The 20,883-nt window shown below is 40.4% G+C and overlaps 2 protein-coding genes across 2 annotated transcripts in view; one reads left to right on the plus strand and one right to left on the minus strand.

Annotated features, from left to right (window-relative positions):
- Positions 1–915: 915 nt before the first annotated feature.
- LOC107694173 (mRNA-decapping enzyme 1B-like) lies at positions 916–14,414 on the minus strand. The gene is made up of 10 exons (XM_016493792.1): positions 14,133–14,414; positions 12,433–12,596; positions 12,247–12,287; positions 11,862–11,989; positions 6,050–6,116; positions 5,190–5,313; positions 4,946–5,068; positions 4,229–4,858; positions 3,074–3,229; positions 916–1,399 (listed from the first exon to the last, which is right to left on the minus strand). Exons 2-10 carry the CDS (start codon positions 12,574–12,576, stop codon positions 1,319–1,321), a joined length of 1,494 nt encoding a protein of 497 aa, XP_016349278.1. The 5' UTR covers positions 12,577–12,596; positions 14,133–14,414; the 3' UTR covers positions 916–1,318.
- Positions 13,854–20,883, plus strand: part of LOC107694143 (voltage-dependent L-type calcium channel subunit alpha-1C-like) — a 132,931-nt gene continuing 125,901 nt past the window's right edge. Inside the window, 2 exon segments of the mRNA XM_016493748.1 lie at positions 13,854–13,860; positions 14,550–14,588. Coding sequence (XP_016349234.1) covers positions 13,854–13,860; positions 14,550–14,588 — 46 coding nt within the window.

The raw sequence follows: 20,883 nt of genomic DNA on the forward strand, positions 1-20,883 counted from the left end.
TGGTTAGACAAACCTGTCAGCATGCAGGTTACACTACTGTTAAAAAGTTTGAGGTTAGTAAGATTTTTTTACATTTTAAATCAAGTCTCTTGCATATGCATTAATTTGTAGTATTTGCATTAATTTAAACTACAGTAAAAACAATTTTGTCAGATAATATTACAGTTTAAAGTTATGCTGCTTAATATTTTTTGTGGAGACTTTTTTTTCCAGGACCATTTGATGAATAGAAAGTTCAAAACTTGAAAACATTTTTAAATGTCGTTATTGCTGATTTTGATCAATTTAATGCAATCTTTGATTAATAAAAGTAGTAGTTTCTTTAAAAAAAAAAAAAAAAAAAAACTAAAATAAAGTAATTCCTGACCCCAAACTTTTGAAAGGTATTCTGAAACCGTTCAAACAGGCTTCAACCATAACAGATCCATGTGTAGCATGTTTAATTTTGATAATTCATACATTAGTATTATCAACTAGAAAACCAGAACATACTCTGTATGGGGTGTTGGGGTATTATTTTAATAAGAAAAACAAATGGAAGAAAATTAAATTGTCAGCTTGTTTTCAGTTTGACAAGCTACTTGGGAAATACTGATGGCATTGTCTTTTTTTTTCTTAAAAAAACCAAACAAAACTGAACCGAAAAATATTCCATCATGTTGATATAAGAACCATAGAAAAATAGAATATATAGTATATGTACACTTTTGTTTGCATATTTAAACAATAAATGTTCATTTTAAAGTGTGACTAAAATTAATAAACAATTTCTGCTGGCTTGTAAAGGGATGAAGGCAGTTTCTGCATGTGTCAGCTGAGATATGAAGATGCTAGAAATCAAGACAAGACATGTTTGCCTTATCTTGTCGTTTATCATGTTATTTCTATTATATTTGAGGCTAGGGTCCTGTTTTCTCTATCTTTCTTTTGTGGGTCTGTTTCAATATGCAAGGATAAAAATCCCTTCACAAAAAGAAGAATGTCTTTCCACTCAGATTTTAACATACAGCACATTTCTTGCCCTGTTGTCTAAAAGATAAACGTAAAATCTATAAAATTCTTCTTTCAGAAAATTCTAAAATACTTAAGATTGCCCCTTGTGTACAAGTGGCAAATTCAAAGCTGATATGACATTCAGATCATTCAATTTACTGTATGAAGATCATACAATTTGCAATCAAACTGGTTTTCCCGTTGTGAATCTGGTGCTGAGGTGCTCAGCTTCTTGGATGCTACATTCAGAATAGTAAGGTAGTCCTGAGATGGGATGCCAATATGGGCTCAGAGCATGACAGCTGCATGTACGTGTACACGTGCTTCAGAAAGGTTTTGAGCTGGAGTCTGTAGCGAGACGGGAGACATATGCTTCATAGATGGTGTCCAGGAATGAGGCATCATTCTGAATCACAGAAAGAGAGAAACAACCCATTAGAGGTACACAGTCAAACAGACTATATACACTACCATTCAAAGCTTGTGGTCAATGTTTTTTTAAAGAAATTAATATTTTTCATCAATAATGCATCAATCAAGACATTTATAATGTTACAAAAGAAATGTCTTTCTATTTCAAAGAAAAACTTTTGATCTTTCTATTCATCACAGAATCCTGAAAAAACAAAGAATCAGTTTCCACAACTGTTTTTAACATTGATAATAAGAGATGTTTTCTTTAGCACCAAATCAGATTTCTGAAGGCTCATGTGAGACTGAAGACTGGAGTAATAATTCTGCTTTGCCGTCACTGGAACACATTACATTTTAAAGGGGTCATATAATGTTGCTAAAAAGAACATTATTTTGTGTATTTGGTGTAATGAAATGTGTTTATGCGGTTTAAGGTTAAAAAACACCTTATTTTCCACATACTGTACATTATTGTTTCTCCTCTATGCCCCGCCTTTCTGAAACGCGCCGATTTTTACAAAGCTCATCGATCTGAAAAGCGATCCAGTGCGTTGTGATTGGCCGAATACCTCAAGCGTGTGACGGAAATGTTATGCCCCTTACCATATTGTGATGCCGTGTCCCGGCCGGAGCGACGAGACAAAAACATTAAAACCCATTATAAACGAGGCATTTGTTGCATCCAGTGGGGACATAATTACGGATTATAATGACTTACACTGTCTTTTTATGCATTGCATTGCGCCGCGTAAACATAAAACCATGTCTGCATTTGTGATCAGAGAAATGACAAACTACAAATGCTACTCTACACTGCTCAAAACTCGCGTTTGAATCGTCAGTGAGGAACGGCTGGCGGGCTGAGTGAGAGGAGGCTGGTGAGCTTGAAAATGGCACGGCCGGCGGATTCGGTGAAGGAGCGGCCGGCAGGCTTGCGGCAACCACATGTGACGACCCCCTGGAGGGAGGGGAGAGGCACCAACGATCTTCTCAGCTGCTCTCACTATGCACTGAAGTGTCTTGCGGCAGGATGCGTTGCAGGCACCATACCACACAGTGATGCAGCTCGTCAGAATGCTCTCGATGGTGCCTCTGTAGAAGGTGTACATGATGTCTCCGCGGCGGCAGCAACAATACTACAGCGAGAATAAAAGTTACGCCTTCTTTCTTTGCGTGAACATTTGGTCGGCACTTTAGTCTTTGCAACTTTACAGATCTTCTTTATGCACCTAGAGCTTGTAACACTCCAAAGAGAAAGGAAAAATTGAAATCGCATCATAAGACCCCTTTAAAACATTTTAAAATAGAAAACGGTTATTTAAAATTGCAATCATATTTTACAGTATTACTATTTCCACTATATTTTTTATTGAATAAATGCAGCCTTGGTGAGAATAAGAGACTTTTTTCAAAACCCCAAGCTTTGAACAATAGTGTGTGTGTGTGTGTGTGTGTGTGTGTGTGTGTATGTATATATAAAAAAATTAATTAAATTATGTGTTAAAACTATATTTCTTCTTGCCCGTTTTCTCTTTTGGTTGAAAACCTAAAATGCTGTTTTATGCCAACAAAAATCTTGATGGTCAAAATATCAAAATATTGGTGCATCTCTAAATTATATGATCAATATTGGAATAATACAGATGGGCATGTGTTTGGTTCTGACCTTGATGAGGTGGAGCAGTGTGGCCTGTAGCTGAGTCTTGCTAAGTGCTCTGATTTCAACTGGTTCTGCTCTTGTGGTTTTAGTCTGGGTGAACACGCTGGGTGACAGAAGCAGGGTGGGGGCTACAGTCGCTGGGATACGCTGAGGTGAGCTCACCTGCACCCACACATTAAATCACAGGTTATACATACAGCTGTAGGATGTCTTACCACTTATCTGAGAGGAACAGTGTTGGGCAAGCTACTCTGAAAATGTAATCAAATTACTGATTACTCCTTTTAAAAGTAATCACGTTACAGTTCCGATTACCTTATTTCAAAAGTAATTAGTAATTAGTTACATTACTAGTTACGTTACTTTTTCCCCCATGAAATCCCAGCATACACACTCCCGATAAATATTTGTTATTAAAGCATCAACATTCACAGAACACTGTTATTTTTAGCTAAAGCAAGTGGCTGCTGCGTGCATGGTTTGGCATGGCAGAATGCCAGCAAAGAGTGCTGCATTTATAATCTCTAAAAGGCATTTCAGTTCATTGCAATCTCACAAATCTGTTATAACACAATAAATATATGCATAATGAATCTTTCATAATGTCTACAATTCGTGTGTTATAATGAGAGGATTCTTTGTTTTAGATATTTTATGTTTATATTTCTATTTTGCGGGAGTACCGTGAATCCTTCTCCCGCATCCCGCACACACACACGAGTGTCTACCTGCGTGCACCAGCACTCGCCCATCTTGTCCCGTACCACGCTCTGTTGCGTCGGGTCTCGCGGGAGAGCAGGTCCGTAATCCACTGGCACTTGACTCAACAGTGCGTGTGCTACATCCTTTTTACAATCTCTAGATTATAAAACACTGCATTCTGTCAGCAATGTAATGCGGCAGTGCTACATCCTTTTTACAATCTCTAGATTATAAAACACTACATTCTGTCAGCAATGTAAAGCGGCAGTAACGTATAGAGACCTCGGCTTGTAACTATACTCTAATTACTATTTTGAAAATTATAACGCGTTAAATTACTCCGTTACTAAAAAAGTAATCAAATTACAGTAACTCGTTACTAAGTAATGCGTTACTGCCCAACACTGGAGAGGAACATAAAGGCAACTGATCAGAATAACTGAGAAAGATTTATTTTACCTGTGTAGAATTAATTTTGCTGAGACTGGAGCTGCTGGTGGTCAGACTGGGCTGTAGAAGCTCCTGACGAGGGTGGAGCTCTTGCTCCTGCTGCACCAATGTGAGCCTCTGCAGAAGCTCATGTGGCGACACCACGTTCCCTGCCACTCCAGCAGGGGGTGCTTTATTTGGGACATAGAGCAAGTGTTGAGCTGGGACTGGCCCTGAGGCTTTAGCCTTAGAGTGGATTTGGGGCCCCACCCCACTTTCTCCCTGATTTAACTGTAAGGAAGGCATCCCTGGAGTCCCTGCCACAGGAAGAGGGTTCATTAGCAGTTTTTGTATTGGGTCAGGCTGGTTCTGGACTGCCCCGTTTTCACACAGGCAGCTCTCTGGGGATTCAGACAGAGGCTGCAGCAGTGAACCAGACATGAGCTTGTGGATGGCTGGGCAGTGCTGCATGGGGGTGTTGGACACCACAGCGCCACCTGCCGGAGAAGGGTCATCATATGACAGCGAACGGGCCACCGCAGGCCGCGCTGGACCCACCCTACTGACAGTTGAGGTGGGTTGTGGCGAGACAGAGTCTGGTTTTGACTGAGCACCGAACAAAGTGACAACCGAGAGGTACTTTGTGTCCATCTCTGTATTCTGAGAAAGAGTAAAAGTTTATTTTTATATTTAAATATTACATTTATGTTATGTCTGCTCTGTCACAAACATGCTGAGTATTCACACCTGCTGCATTTGTCCCTGAATGTGTGTTTCCTGTGCTGGTTTGAGGGGAATGGGTTTGATCAGATGGGGGTTTCCATAGATGACACCTCCACTGCCAATTTCTTTCGGCTCACTGAGTTTTCCCTAAAAAGAAAGGAAGAAAACACAAGTAGGAGAAATGCACTGTGCACTGGTGACATCTAGTGTATATAACGCACCTTAATACTTGTGCAAGACAAAAAGAAGACATTAAGACGTGTGTTACCTTGTCATAGTCATCTTGTGCTTTAGTGAGCATCTGCATTATATCTACACCCTGCTCTGCAGATCGCGGAGAGACAGAGCTAATTGCCATTTGCGGCTGTAACTGCTGTTCTTGCCCTGTCAAACTGACAAGCATAAAGAAAGAGTGAGTGTGTGTTTGTAAGAAAGTCAGAGCTAGGGTTGGAAAACTTTTTTTTTTTTTCTAAACGGAAACCAAAAGATTGTAGTGACGTTGTGGTTTCGTTAACTGCTTTTGAATATCTGCCATATGGAACAAAGTAATAAAATACTGAAAAGTGATTCCTCTTCCTCAATAAGAAGAAAATAAAGACAAATTGTAAGCTTGATGTTGGAACTCGTTGTGACAAGATAAAAAGATTGGGTACTGCTAAATCAGGGGTGTCCAGTCCTGTTCCTGGAGAGCCACCTTCCATCCTCCTGCCCTAATTAAAGACACTTGAACCAGCTAATCGTATAACTAGGAACTTCTAGGCATGTGTGTTGTAGCTAACCTCTGCAGTTGCACCTGGGATTGGACATCTCTCTACACTAAGTCATACAAAAGGCAACATTTTTCTATTGCATTGTTCTCACTGGTGACCAGTGTAGCCTGATTCAGGAATTAATAAATCTTATGAGTAGACTCTTGTAATGAATCAATTTCAAATTTATTGTGTAATTTTTAATTATTAATCACATTTTAGAGAAAAAAAAAACATTAAAATGTGTTAAATATGTTTTGACTCCTCGTAGAAGTACTAGACCATCAAGGGAATTAAGGAACTGGAATCATTAAATTAAATTAGAATCAGAACCAGAATTAAAAGTAGTGTTAGTTGCAGATGGAGGAGAAAAACTCACTTCTTCATGAGCTCCGCTATACGCTGACAGTCTTCTTTATCGTAGAACCAGATGCCATAGATGGACACTGCCAAAAAACATATATACAGTACACATTAATATAAATCAAAGATTCAATCAAAACCAATGAAGATCATAACACAGTAGTAGGGCTGGACGATTAATCGAAAAGAAATCGAAACCGAAATTCAGAACCCATAACCGACCTATTTTTTCCCATGTCGGTTATTTCGGTTTTTTAATTCTATTAATACTTCACCCTTAAAAACATACTACCGCGTGTGTAGTCGGCTCTGTACGGACATGTATTGCGCTCGCGTCTTTTGCAGCATCTCGCAGGTGAGTGGCGCGCTAAAAGAACTTAAAACTTTTACACACAATGCCGCTCATCAATGGGCAAATTCCAAACGGAAGTGAGCATCTCTATGCCCTACTCCCTTCGAAGGGCAAAGCCCTTGAAGTGTGTTCTTTGAAGGGTGTAGGGCATTACTGTCTCGTATAAGCGTTTGGAACTCCCTTGGCGAAGGGAATGACTGACCAAATGTTACCTTGACAACGCTGTGTGCAGCATTCAGCACTCCATCAGTTGTTGAAAATAAATATTTCTTATTATTATTATTTTATTCAAATATTGTCTAATTGTGTCTTATTTACTATTAAACTTTTTAAAACTAAACTTGCTTACACTACCATCTTAAATAATATTTCTATCACTGATGAAAAATATTTTGTCTTGCATTAAAATAGACTAATTTAATTAGCCTATTCTATTTACGTTTGTATGTGAAGTTGAAATCAAAACCAACTTTGCTTTAAAAAGCATTGCAAGATCTACGAACCGAAGATCACATGATCACAAACGGAAATTACTTCCGTTAAGTGACCATCGCATGTTCCCTTCGCTAACAGACTTCTGGAAGGGCCCTTCGTGAAGGGATTCAGTTGTTCACTTTCATTTGGAACGTCCCTACAAATGGCGTCCCCTTCCCGAAGTGCCTTTCGAGGGCGCAAAAAAGCAGTTTGGAATTTGCCCCATATATCACAACCCATCAAAACAAGGATGTTGTGTCTACAGAGAAGTTCGTAATGAAATATGATTAAGAATCACACAGAAGCCGACCTCAGGTGTGTGTAGAAGTCCCGTAACTTCCGTGGACCAATCAGAAGACCCCGGAGGCAGGGCAAGAGTTGCAAACTTTTGTTTAGAGTAGCAGGTTGGCATGGGAACTTTTGTATTTGACGGCAACACGTAGGAGTAGGCATTCTGCGCTGCACTTTATTTTTTTAAAACCATTCCTGAGCGTTGCGTCTCATGGTCTCTGTTCAAAATATTCAGCAAATAACCATAAATAGTTTGTTTCCTTCAATTACTTTAAAATCACAAAAATAAGATATGCACTCTTTCATTAGAAAAAAAAATCCCACCTTAGTTGAGTATATTTACGGTACAAACCTTTAATGAACTATGAGGGCAAAAAAATAAAAATAAAATAATAATCATACAATAATTGTAATCGAGGTAAGTGTTCAATTAATCAAGGTTTTGATTTTAGGTCATATTGCCCAGCCCTAACCTACAGCCTATGAGAAAGCAAGATACAGGCAAAAAAATAAAATAAAAAAATGTCCTTTAATAATCGTAATCGAGGTAAAGTGTTCAATTAATCGAGGTTTTGATTTTAGGCCATATCGCCCAGCCCTATAAAGCCCCGTTCATACTACAAGCGGCACGCAACGACAAAGTGACACGATCCCATTCATTTCAATGGAAAGCTCGCGATTTCCGGCGACACGAGTGACAGCGACTGTTGGCGACAGATGGGGCATGTCCAGCGACGTGACAAAGTTCAGACTCCTTCAACTTTATGCAAATGAAGAGCGACTTTCGGGAGCGACAGCCAATAGAAAAGAAGACAGAGCTCATGTGATCGTTCTCCTCTCAGCTCAGCAGTGACGGAAAGATGGAGGAGAGGCTGATCCTTGCCGTCATCATTCATTTGTTTTTATTTACAGATTAAATTCATATTTATATTATATTTAGTCTTTTGCCTCCAAAATGTTTGAATTTAGCAGCAAGAAAACTGATTCGCTGTCAATGTGAGAACGCCCACTAGCGACCTCATTGTCAGCCCCTGGCGACATGCAGCGACAAAATTCACTGCTAGTGTGAACGCAGCTTAACACAGCATCAGAATTAGCAGTGGAAAAGAACCACCGAAACTGACAGCATACATGCACTTACAGTGCCATCATACATACATACAGTCCACTCAAGCAGAGATTCCTTTCCCAAACTCCCAAGTGCCCAAGCAGAACTGGAGCCAACTGCTGTGCCAGGACACCAAAATATCTTTAAAGACCAAGATGAAGTCTTCAGATGCTTGTAGCAACAGTCACTGGTCATTTTAAAGAGCAACCGTATTAGGAACAATTAATAGAGATTTCAGTGATAAGTTCAGACTGTGGTTCCTCATGAGCCCTCATGAACTAAACTTAGAGCCTGGTGCTGACAGCTGAATCAGGACCTGTTCCATTCACCTCCAGAAGTAGCAGAGAGATAACAAAACCAAGAGCGAGTAAACGAAAAGAGAGAGAGAGAGAGAGAGAGAGAGAGAGAGAGGGCTGGTGCTGTATCCACAACCGTTCATTCTCAGAGTAGAGAGCACCACGCGGGTCAGCGCCTAGGGAAAAACCCCAAACAAAATACTGCCTGGGAACCGAGAAACACAACTCTGAGAGAGAGCAAGCAGGGGGAGGAGAACAAGGATAGAGAGGGATGAGAGGACACTGCGAGCGCTCTTGAAGTTGAACTTAGCAAAACACAACAAAGAGAAAAGAAAAACAGAGACCCGAACCACACACCCTCGCTCGTGTCAGACAGAGTGCAGAAGCATTCGCTGCATGTTTTACTGAATGGAGTGGAATCCATAAGCGCAGTGAAGAGACGGCGAACTTCTGACCGACTTCAAACAGACCAAAGCTTCAATCTGCCGAGGATTCAAATCTCAGTAAGAGAAAAAAGATGCTGCGGGGGCTGTTCAGTCGGAGCAGGCTGAAGCACGAGCGACTGGAGGAGGAAGTGGAGGTGCGGTTCAAAGGGAAGCTGGTGTCGGAGAGAGAGCTGGGCTACATGTTCGTGCGGCCAGGAGGTAAGAGCTTTGTATACGCAAGAGTCCTGCTGAAAGTCTCCAGCTACACAGTCACAAATCACAATCACAACACTGCGTTTGTTGAAGAGAGGAGCTGACGGAATCCAGCACCCTCTGCACATGAGGAAGAGTGATGTGTTTAACATGGACAGTGTAGGTCTTACTTCCCATTGTCTGAAACCTTATTAATAGTGTTTGTAAAGGCATTATTATTGCCCTTACCAAGTATTCAACTATTAACAAAGTAACTCTTGCACTGCACTATTTGTGCTACAGACATGAACAGTACCTCAAATTGTGTGGTCTATTGAGGAGTGCTGTACTATTAAGTCACCAGATTTTGTTTTCATCTGGTGGATAATATAACAGGAAAATATTCCTTAGATTGACATTGAACCAGGGACAGGGGCCATATCTAGAAACCAGAATAGAGTCCTGCAGGAATGAGTCCAAAACCTGGCAACGCACTTTCCAATATCAGTGGGTATTTTTAATGGGATTTGGTCAAATGCCTAAAATAAGGTCTCAAGACATTTTTGCATTGTATTCTATAGCAAGTACAGAAGTAATCCCCTACTTGTGATTTAAGCTTTTAAGTGTCCTGAAAATGAAGGCTGATGGGGACATTACACCGTATCGATATCAAAAACAGTAAATCTTATCTGCTAACTAGTCCAATTTTACAACTTCACTGTGATTATACTCACTATCTTGCAAACTATTCTACCTCAAACTCAAAGATAGAAAGAGCTGTCGGAAGCTTAATGTCGGTGACTTTGAAATCATGCCACCATGGTGTAGTTAGTTTATAGCCTAAATTTAGTTTGTTTTTTTTTCTTCTGGCGATTGTATTTAGATTTCAAAATTCACGAATGTTGTGTTCATTTGTGAATGTTATCTTGATAATGTTCTTCTTCTACTTGATAAGAATCATAAGCATTTATTGCTCACAGAGTTTATTTTTATCTGCAATAATCTAAGAGTCAATGGAAAAATCCAATTGGCTTTTTTTAGGGAAACAGTGTGATGCTAAATTATTGGTTGGCCTACAAAAAGACATCATCCCTGATGAATTCTATATAATTGAGACTTATTGGTGGGCTCTTTTGAGTGTAAACTATGGTGGCCCAGTAGTCCACAACACAACGAAATCTCCACAACACAATGCATAGGACTAATTCCGTTGTGTTGTGCTAATTTTGTTGTCTTGTTGCTTGTTTCCGTTGTGTTGCTGTTTTCCATTATGTTGTGCTAATTTTGTTGTGTTTGCAGCTTGTTTCTGTTGTGTTGTGCTAATTTCATTGTGTTGCTAATTTCATTGTGTTGTACACTACTGGGCCACCGTAGTAACCAACTTCCCTAAAACACCCCAGAATGAGTAACAACACACTAACAACCATTTAGAACATTTTTACAACCACAGAGCAGTTCTATGGCTACCACTCACAACATTCTACAATCGAGGCGGCGAGTTTGATCGGAAATAAAAATCCACTCTGTGGCACATAATTAAGTGAAATAGTTGGCCAGTAAACTCTCACTTACATTTGGAAGCACCCAGGATAGATTTTCCCATCAGTCAGTTAGCAGTAGCACAGATTTTCATTGTCACTGCAATGCTCAAACATCAGTTTTGGACTGGCTGAAACATCAAGATCTACAATGATTCATTCAATCAGCCTGAAGTACTTAAGGCTTTTCCGCATGCACTCTATTTGCAGGTCTCTTTATCATTAATTTCCTTGGAAGCCTGTGCATGCGTGCGTGTGAGAGAGGTTTGCTATTTAATCAGGATTGGCTGGTCGGGTCTGTGATGCTGGCAGGAAACTGGAAGAGAAACACACATACTCCTCTGCACCATATAAGGCACTGTGGCTCTGGGGCCTCTCACACAGGCACGCCTGCCAGGGATCTCTGATCTCTCTCTCACACACACACACACACGCCAGTCTGACAGCTCTCTCAATTCAGACACACTTTTACTGCTGTTAAGTTCTTCACTTTTTGGATGGATGCTCACCCTGTACTGCCTGTGCTGTTTACACCTGGTATTAACATCTGTTTTAAGCAATCCGTTTGACACTGAATGCCAAATACACACCCAAATGGGGTCCAAAACATTTGGCCAACATGCACCATCCATATCCAGCCCAATTTTTGTGTCTGTGCAGCCGTGTGCATGGACGTGTGAGTGATCTGAGCCATTCGAAAGAAAGATCCATGTGCATCTATTTGCACTCATGGTCAGTGAATTTTACTTTCAAAGGCTTGCTTGTTCAACTAAGCATGAGATGGAGATTTTAAATTTCCCCAAACAAAGAGTAATACTAGATGAGTCCATCTCCCAAAATCCTCATGTAAGCATTCCTGTAGCTCAAGCATTAGAGCATGGCGCTAGCAAAACCTAGGCCATAGGTTCGATTCCCAGGGAATGCATGAATTGGTCAAAATAAAAACATTTTTGAAGCATCTGCAAAATGTATAAATCTGCAATGTTCCTAACACAGATACTTTTATCTTGTCACATTATGTATTTTCGTTTATGAAAAACAACTTGAACAAACCAAATCTGCATACTTTTATCTATGTGCAATATTATACAGCTGTATGAGCTCTTTATTTTGATGCATTTGAGTTGTTTTTTCACAAATAGAGTGACTTACAGCGAGCGTTCCTGTACAGGAGAAATGGATGCTGCAGCTGGAAATCTAAGTCTTTAGTGATGGGTTCGGTCAGGTTGTCCATGCTCAAACGATTCAGGATGGTGAAGCCGTGCCTGGGGAAGGCAAGCCTGATGCACAGAAAACTGACATTAGAACTCACAACATGAGTAGGAAACAAAAGCTTATGAGTCTGATGGACCTACACAACTGTGAGTAGGTGTTTTGCAGTGTTAGTGCAGTCAAGTGTACAGTGCTATATCAGAAGGCTGAGGAATATCATGCAAGTTTTTTTTACACTTTAGAACAGAGTTAGATCTCTAGGGTTCTGATTCAGGACATATGTGTGTGTTGCTTCACTGTTGAAAACATCAGAAAACATACAAACCTGTTATAGACAAACAGAGTTCCCTCCACATCTGTCTTTTCCTACAGAGCACAAATGCATTTGTATATTTATATTCAACTTAAAATAAAAATAAGCTAACATTTAAAAAGTCAAAATATCTTTTAGAATAATCAATCATCTACCTATCCATCAACTGTTATTAATTTTGTTGATATCATGGTTTACCCATTCATTAGTGGTGTTGTTGAAGGTGTAAAGTGCTACTTGGCTGGCCAGGTCTGCGATGCTGCTGATGTAGGGGTCGAGTCTCTTTAGGGCAGACAGACTCATGGATAAACAGCTCCCGCCGTCACCTGTGCTTGCAGTCATGACTCCAGTCCAGTCCTGTTCTGTAAATAAAATATATGATCTTTAAATAAAACCATGCAGATGCCTGAGGTTACGGTTTACTAAAACATTCAGTTTTTGATCGAAAAGTGTTTAATTCCAACAACTGTAAGGCTGATCAGCAATTGTTTACATGCATCAGTATCATCACAGACTATTAGGGATATTTTAACTACTCCACAAAAATACTTTATCTGAAATATATTTAAATGTATGAACTTAACTTTATACTGCACGTTTTATTGTTTTGTAAAATGTAAAATCTCCACTGGCCTAGTTGTGTCTCAATACTTTATTATAGTGTAAATTAAGACATAAAACTTAGATATAAAGTTGAAAAAGTAAAACAAACCTTCACCCCACAAAAAAAGTAAAACAAAGCTTCACACGACGCATAGGCTACATGTGATGCAGCTGACACAAGAGCCAAACCCGGGTTGCATTGCTCCTTGTTTACAAGCAAGCAAGCAGAAGAATGCACACGCATGTGTCGTGGTGCTGTTGTGAATGCACGTTGAAGACTAACGTGGAAAAGAAATTGTTGAATAAAATCGTTATTTTTGTTTTCTTTGCACACAAAAAAGTATTCTTGTTGCTTCATAACATTACAGTTGAACTACTGATGCCACATGGACTATTTTAACAATGTCCTTACTACCTTTCTGGGCCTTGAATGTGTCAGTTGCTTTACTGTCTATGCAGGGTCAGAAAGCTCTCAGATTACATCAAAAATATCATAATTTGTATTCTGAAGATGAACGAAGGTCTTACGGGTTTGGAACGACATGAGGGTGAGTAATTAATGACAGAATTTTCATTTTTGGGTGAACCATCCTTTCAAAAACAATAATGCATGCACACATTTAAATATTTTATAAAGGTAAGCCCGTTTAAGTTTATTAAATAAATTAGAGCTGTGAAATTAATTTAATTGAAATATAAATAAAACGAATTTATGCTGATACCGGTAAATAAATGAAATACATTAGACTTGTATATGATTATACAGTGTATACATTCATAATACAATAAATTCTTAATACAATAAATAAGACTTAAATAAGACAATAAAATAAACTCTAAAGCAAATGTGAGCACCCCGTGCCAAACTCACAGCCATGATGCTGTGTGCTTGACATAGTGTTCCTATGCAAGTTATTACTGCTCTGCCCAAGCCAAAAGAGCCCACCCGCAAGTCTGTATTTTATTATGTCCCCTAGATTTGGTTCGAGTCTCTTTCATTGCAAGTCGTAAAAACGATGGCTAGTAAAATAATAGCGCGCCTCGATTTGAGGCAAACTTCATGTGTTTCATGTCCGTAGCACAAACTCTGCGGGACGGTTTACAACAGAAGTTTGGTAACGTTAGTGCGGAATAGCGGTTTGTTCAAATCCTCAACCGTGTATGAACAATAGTAATACTGATGCTTGCCACTAAGAGTTGAATAATTCATGCCTCCACAAGTTTATAAATGAAATAACCGAGGCCTTGGTTAGCTGCTGCTGCCCTGTTATAGATCGGACAGGAGTGAAACTTACCTGCACTTAAAATACCGCACAAATCCTAAACTTCCTTTAAAACGAGATTCAACTCTGTAAAACAGGACTGAAACACTTTACTTCACGTTCCGGTCTCCTGGTATATGTTTTCAATGATCTACAAACTAGTAAAACATGAATATATCGCTTTATTTCACTTATCTAACTCCTGATCGGCTACCGCTCTCGCCATGTTTGCGCTGACATCAAGACAGCACGAGCTGATCGCTGAGCTCGCGCGCACACAGGAAAAGTAATCGAGGAGCATGAATAATCGATTAGCCTGAAGCCCCGCCCCCTGCAGCTGCATGGCTTGAGCTCACCTGAGACCCACCAGACCTCTAGTTTTTACATCTTGATTGATTGTAATAAAGTGAGCTGACGCCGCAGAGTTTGTGCTGAAGGGGAGCCCTTGAGGATTTGAAGTTCTCGCATTCCTGCACTATTCATTCTCTGGTAGGCATTAAGTTTTTGTAATTGTTTAATTTGTTTGTGTGTACCTTCTAAAACACACAGGCTACATTTCGCAGTCCACAGGACTTACTGTCCTGCTGCAATTTTAAAAGTCAAACCTCCCTGTGTTACTGTAATTTAAAAGCGCACTTAGGATTTTTCCCCTCTTGTTCTATTCCAATAGAAATGAATAGCAAAACCACATAATCAAATATTTGTATTATCTCTATTTATCCCCCTTTGGACTTATTAAAATAATCATATCTCACTTTAAAATTGTACTAGTAGCCGAATTCATGCCTTTGCACATGACAACTCATGCCAATACAACATTAGCATAACATAAAAATGTGTGCACCCTTAAAAGAGGTTTCAACTAGGGATTTTACATGAAGGTTGCAACAGGAAAAACGTAGAAGCTGAAAGCTATTGTGCCCTTGAGCAAGACACCAGGGTTGCTTTAGAGTGACTGTCGTATTATAACTAAACAGTCTTTTCCAAATGCACCTTCTAAAGCACAATTTACTCAACGACACTTTACTCGTTTACCACTAGAGGGCATCACTATACAATTACTCGTGATCTGTCATTGTTCTCGGCAGGATTTCTGACCTATTCCAAGAGAGCACAGCAGCCCATGCAGTTTTTATGATGTTGTTAAAATTAATCTTTTTATGTACAAATTTGTATGTTTCACCTGTGCTGACAAATCTTGCCAAAAAAAAAGTTGGTAAACTTGATCAATTAACATTTACCTTCGATCTAAAACCTTTATGTTCAATATACTTAATTCCCATTACATGGAGATAAATAGGGTAAGAGTCAGTACAGAAGGGAAGAAGATGTGTCGCCTCAGTTATGTTTAGTTAATTATAGTGTTAGTAAAAGAGTCATGCAGCCTGTGGCTGTAGACTACGGCCACTGCTGTACAGGTGCATCTCAATAAATTAGAATGTCGTGGAAAAGTTCATTTATTTCAGTAATTCAACTCAAATTGTGAAACTCAACTTTTCCACGACATTCTAATTTATTGAGATGCACCTGTATATCACATTCAGTGTGCAGACAGAGACGTGATTCATCTTGACATTTAGTGTGGAAACTGGGAGGAACTTTGTAATCTTTGAAGCCATGCATTAACCAGTTTTCCTTCTGTACCAATGCCCGTGATTCTTTGGATCCCTGGATTCCCAGAAGCTTATGATTACAGGGTGGCACTGAAAAACACTTTGTGAACATTTCCTCTGTGCTTTGCATAAACATACCAAAGTTAATCAATTATTTGAGGATGCTGATGGGAAATCGCTGACCTCTGTCATTAACTTTTGTTCAAAGCCAAATTCAATCAAAGAACTTGGCCGTAGATTGGACGCCTGAAAACCTGCTGTTTTGAGTGCCTCTCTTTCCTGCTACATGCTTCATGATTCTTCTGAATGATTGAAAATTCAAAATCTGCAATTCTGATGCGCAGAGAGTGAGAAATGATAGTCTGGGGGCAGGGGATGTCTCTTGGGACATGTGAAGTTTTCTCATGGCTGGAGGGAGGGACCAGGGAAGGGCCTGCTAAATTCATACTAGGCCGTACTGATGAAAGATTCTCAGTCATCTTGCAGAAATTCCCAGGCCCCATCGTCCCCTTTATCAGAGCCCACCAGTCCTGCCATGGGAAGATCAGGCTGGTTAAACCTCAGCTGAAGGGATAAATCAGCCCCGACACCTGCTGCTGGAGAACTCAACATTCTCCCAGAAGTGGCATCCCGGCAGGCAGCAGGCAGTGGATAATGTCTAAACATGGTGCATGGAGCCGTGACTGTGAGCGTATTTACGCCAGATTGGTTGTGGTACAAATCATCTTCTGACATGATTCCGGACTGTAAAAGAACACGAATCGGTTCTTAGTCTAGCTACGCTTCACTGTATTGGAGCTGATTCCCAAGTTTGCTCTCTCCCCCTCAAGAGATACAGCCCGTGTGGAAAAGCTTGGAGGATTTATTCTGCTTTCTAGCGCAGTCACATCTGGAAGCAGTCAGGGAGTCTACAGGGGAGGGGGTCTGGTCGTCAGATCATTGCAGAGAAGCTGGTGGTGTGCGCTCTCTCTCTGCAGGGCCACAGACTGACTACTCCCCTTTCTCTCCAATATGGACTGGACGCGGCCGATTCTGCACTCTATTTCCTAACGAGGCGCGACGCAAACTACGCCTGCTGTGGAACATCTCAGATGGAATCGATCATATGTGAAGATTGAAGCCCGTGAGATCTGGAATATACACACCTTTTACCTTTTGCTGCGCTTTCTGAAACGGTCTCTGAAACCTACGCCCGCTTTTCCTGCGCTTCTCCTGGCTCTTGCAGCATCCTTTTCGAACCGTTTCCGAGCGTATCGCGCCGATTTGATTATCGATTATCAGCAAGCGGCGCTGGTATCATGTTTCTTAGGTAGGGCCCGGATGTTCCAAAGATGCACTGGTTCGTTTTCTTAGGTGGTTCCTGCGATTATCCTTTCCTGATCTTTAGCTCCATAATGGGGATCAGGTAATATTAACTAAGCCGCAAGAGAAGGAATATCTTACGCTTTGCGTTTTTCATTTTTTTCTTTCATTTCTTTCCCTTGGGTTGTTTTTTCCTACCCCCTCCTTTTTTTTTACAACCTTTTCTTCATTCACCTTCGGATAAAGCTGGACCACATATATGGTAAATGAAAGCAAAAACATGTATATACCGGAGGACACCCTTGAAAACCATCAAGGTAATTTCTCTATTTGTCTTCCCTCTGTTTGGAAACTGTGTGTGTGTGTGTGCCATATGGATGTGTTAGGGGGTGTATGATGAGTGTGTTGGCATTATCATGGGCATTACGCGGGGGTGTACCCAAACCCGAACCCTTCCATTTTCAAACACACTATATGCATGCGCACTCATATCTCCTTTGGAGGACGATCAACAAATGTCATGCAATATAACCACTCATGCCCGACAGCTATTTTATTATTATTTTGGAGGGAAATGCGTTAATGTAGTTGATGAACTTGTTGGATGGCTCGCCACTGCTTGATCATGCATATAGATCATGTGGTCAGAGACGCGCGCACAGATGCCAATCGATTATCCTGTCAGCTGCTTCAGACTTAAAATGGCCTTTTAATCTTTTTGTGCGGCCAGACTGCATTGATCACAGTCCAGCAGCTAAAATGAATTCTGGGTGGTGTCATCAGCGCATAAGTTCACAGTGATTATTCTGTTGCGAGCATCTCAAATGGTGAAATGAAGCACCGTCAGTGATGCCCCCTCATTCTAGCGTGCATCTGTTGAATTCCCCTTCTTATCAGACAGCTGGTGTGGCGCAGCAGTCTCCACAGGTTGCGCGCTTGCGAAGAGCGCGGAGCCTCACTCTCTTCCCTTCACAAGATCCCCCTCCATCCAGGGCCTCCAGCCGTCGCCTGTTGGCGCCGTGGCAACGGAGCTGCCGACCTATAGCAACAGCACGGCTCGCGATAAGCCCGCTCCCCGCGCGCTCACCTGCCGCACCTGAGTGAACAAACGCATCCGAGCAAAGCCTGTAAATTGCTGTCAAAACATTAGCCCCGCCCCCTCAGGCCTACTGCACATCTGTCATGCAAAAAGGCTACTTGATTATGACAACTGGAATAATGATGTTTCTTTAGCGCTGTCTGTGAGGGACAGTGGTGCGTTTTTCATGGCCCGTTTGATTGAGTGAATAAACTGAGATAGACTCTTTGTTTGGAATTAAAATAGAAGCAGGACGACAGTGATGGGAAAAGGGTCCCGAATCTAATTTTAGATGCTTTGTTTTGACAGCTTTGGCAGTAAACGTTTATCTTTGATCAGCTTGTCTTTGTTATATTCAGAGTTGCATCTTACATCTTTACTCTTGATGCTGAAACATCATCACAACATTTTCTTATAACTTTTCAGTTTCTCTTAGTAATTGTTTGCTAATTAGAGAAAAGTTTTGCTTCTAATGACATAAACAGTACTTTTAAGGAATTTCAAAGTGATGGATAAAAGATGAGATGAAGACTCCAGTCATATCAGTTATCTAGACCAAACTGCAACCAAAGTTGCGATCATATGACCAGATGTCTCATACAATTGACTGTGTTACTACTAACAAATAGTGCAATAACATACATTTTACGTAGTGCTTTGAGATGTCATACAAGCATAAAGAAGTGTGCAACTCACAGCAACTGTTATGAAAAAAAAGTGCAAAAGAACAGCCAGCCATGTAACCACCAACAATGCACAAAAATAATTGCAATTGAATCCAAAATGTTATATTTTAAAAGAATGTTTTATTAATGTGTATAGTGTGAGATAAAAACTGTTGTGACGTAAACAACTTCATGCATCCAGGCCAACAGGTGTCAGTATAAAGTGGAAATCCACTGACAAATAAAAGCCAGTTAAACGTGAACAAAAAACAACTGAATGATTAACCCAACCTTTAGTAGACTGCATATTTGTGTCCTAACAGAGCAGGATCTCCGAGGTGGCCTGTAGCCCAGCAGATGTGTTCATGTTTGTGTTGTGTTGTGGTCTACCGCTGCTGATGAGGGCAGGCTTTCAGGTAAAGACAGCCTCAGTCAATCACAGGTCCAGAGCCGAGCGACTTATCACAGCCAAACATGAACCTCTTCTGCTGCACAAACACTCAAACAGCAGGAAGATGGAAAGCATGTTTTGTGCACTATGATACACTGTCACTTTCTGGAATGTTGAATGTGACTCATGAAGTGCTTGAATGTTTGTGTCAGAACAAGCAGTTACTGAGACACGTTTTGTAAAATTTTTGTTCTGCAGTAGACGCCTTTAACCAGGGCAGAAATACTGAATTAATGCAGTCATTGCATTGATGTTATATCAGCTGTATGCTGTGATGAAATTATGTCACTCCAATCATTTATAAGGCTTTTCATAGAAAAATGTCACAGTGTAGAGACATGTGTTTGAAATGGCTCGAAAGTTTTTAGTTTGTGCATTCCTCTCTCCTTTTCGCTCTTTTTCTGTCTTGAAGGTTGTTGGTTCCCTGATGCTCATTGATTGGTAATGAGGGCGGCATTATCTGGCTTCTTTCCTCCTTCGGCTTTGTGCCAGGTTCATGTGACAGGTAATTCAAATCATTAGCTAAACGAATATGTTTATGCTAGATCTCAAAATGTCTGACGAGCCTCCAGGACGCCATCTCGGATGACTTTCTGTCTTGGACTTTTCCTCCTTCCTCAGGGCAGTGCCGAGTGATCGAGTGTTTCTTGCTTGCTTCTGTCACTGTCGAACACATGCAGGTCACCAAAATCCCACGCAAGTGTACACAGGTTGTTAGTTTCCTGGAATCTGTTTGCTAATGTTGTTTGTTCAAAGAGTATTTAATGTTTACTTAATGAATATTTAAGACCACCAAACTTGCATCAACATAAATCCTTCGCAAGCGCGGTGAAGTCGGGAAAGTTGTCAGCTTGTTTATTTCCGTGGCTTTGGCTAAGAGTGTCTGCCTTCACACAGAGATGGTCTCCAGTTTCTTGCTTTCCTTGTTTGACTCTATGTATCCTCTATGTAACATAAAGACAACGATGTGGATCTTTGCAGATCCAATTGATTTTGCTTCTGTTTACTAGATATAATAACAAGCCACTCCTCATTCACTTCTGAAACTTAATTTGAGAAATATGTCTTAGGACGGTCAGTTAATGAGGCCACACTGTCAGCAAGGCTTCTCAATCTGCAGAGCAGTTGGCGCTGGTCACTGTGGGATTGTGGGACATGTTAGGTGTCGAACAATCACAGGAGTGCAACACTTGGGACTTATTAGCTGTCTGTGAAAACACGCATGTTGAGCACAAATCATCTACTCTCGCTTCTGCTTTACATCAGTGCTTGTGTTTCCAGCCAGTGTGCTTTCATACATGTTTACTGTATTTAAATTGATTGTGGCATGCTACTTTAATATGTCGGTAATCACATGCTGAACACTAAGTAGTAATTTAGCAAATGCTTTTATCCAAAGTGACTCGCAGTACACTTGTTGCTCAGGCAGTCCCCTTGGAGCAACCTGGGGTTAAGTGCACAATGGTGATACTACATGCTCATACTGCACCCAGTATCATCTTTACTGTTGTGGAAAATACTTTTACTTATCAGTACAAATATAGTTGATTCTCTGGATTTTTAAAATGTTTTTTCCCCTCTTTAATGCACTGTAATGCTAACATTTCTCTAAACAGTGTTTATGAGCATAATGTAAACAAATAAAACAAGAGCAGCATTTGTTTGTTAAATAGTA

This window comes from Sinocyclocheilus anshuiensis, unplaced genomic scaffold (genome assembly GCF_001515605.1).
Source record: "Sinocyclocheilus anshuiensis isolate Anshui unplaced genomic scaffold, SAMN03320099.WGS_v1.1 scaffold1003, whole genome shotgun sequence".
NCBI classification, from domain to species: Eukaryota; Metazoa; Chordata; class Actinopteri; order Cypriniformes; family Cyprinidae; genus Sinocyclocheilus; species Sinocyclocheilus anshuiensis.

Excerpts from the sequence above, each read along its gene's own strand:
- LOC107694173 (XM_016493792.1), bottom strand. The coding sequence starts at position 12,576 with ATGACTGCAAGCACAGGTGACGGCGGGAGCTGTTTATCCATGAGTCTG. Across the intron at positions 3,230-4,228 it reads GCAAAATTAATTCTACACAG|GTGAGCTCACCTCAGCGTAT; the intron begins GTAAAATAAATC and ends GTGTGGGTGCAG. Across the intron at positions 1,400-3,073 it reads CACTGCTCCACCTCATCAAG|AATGATGCCTCATTCCTGGA; the intron begins GTCAGAACCAAA and ends TCTGTGATTCAG.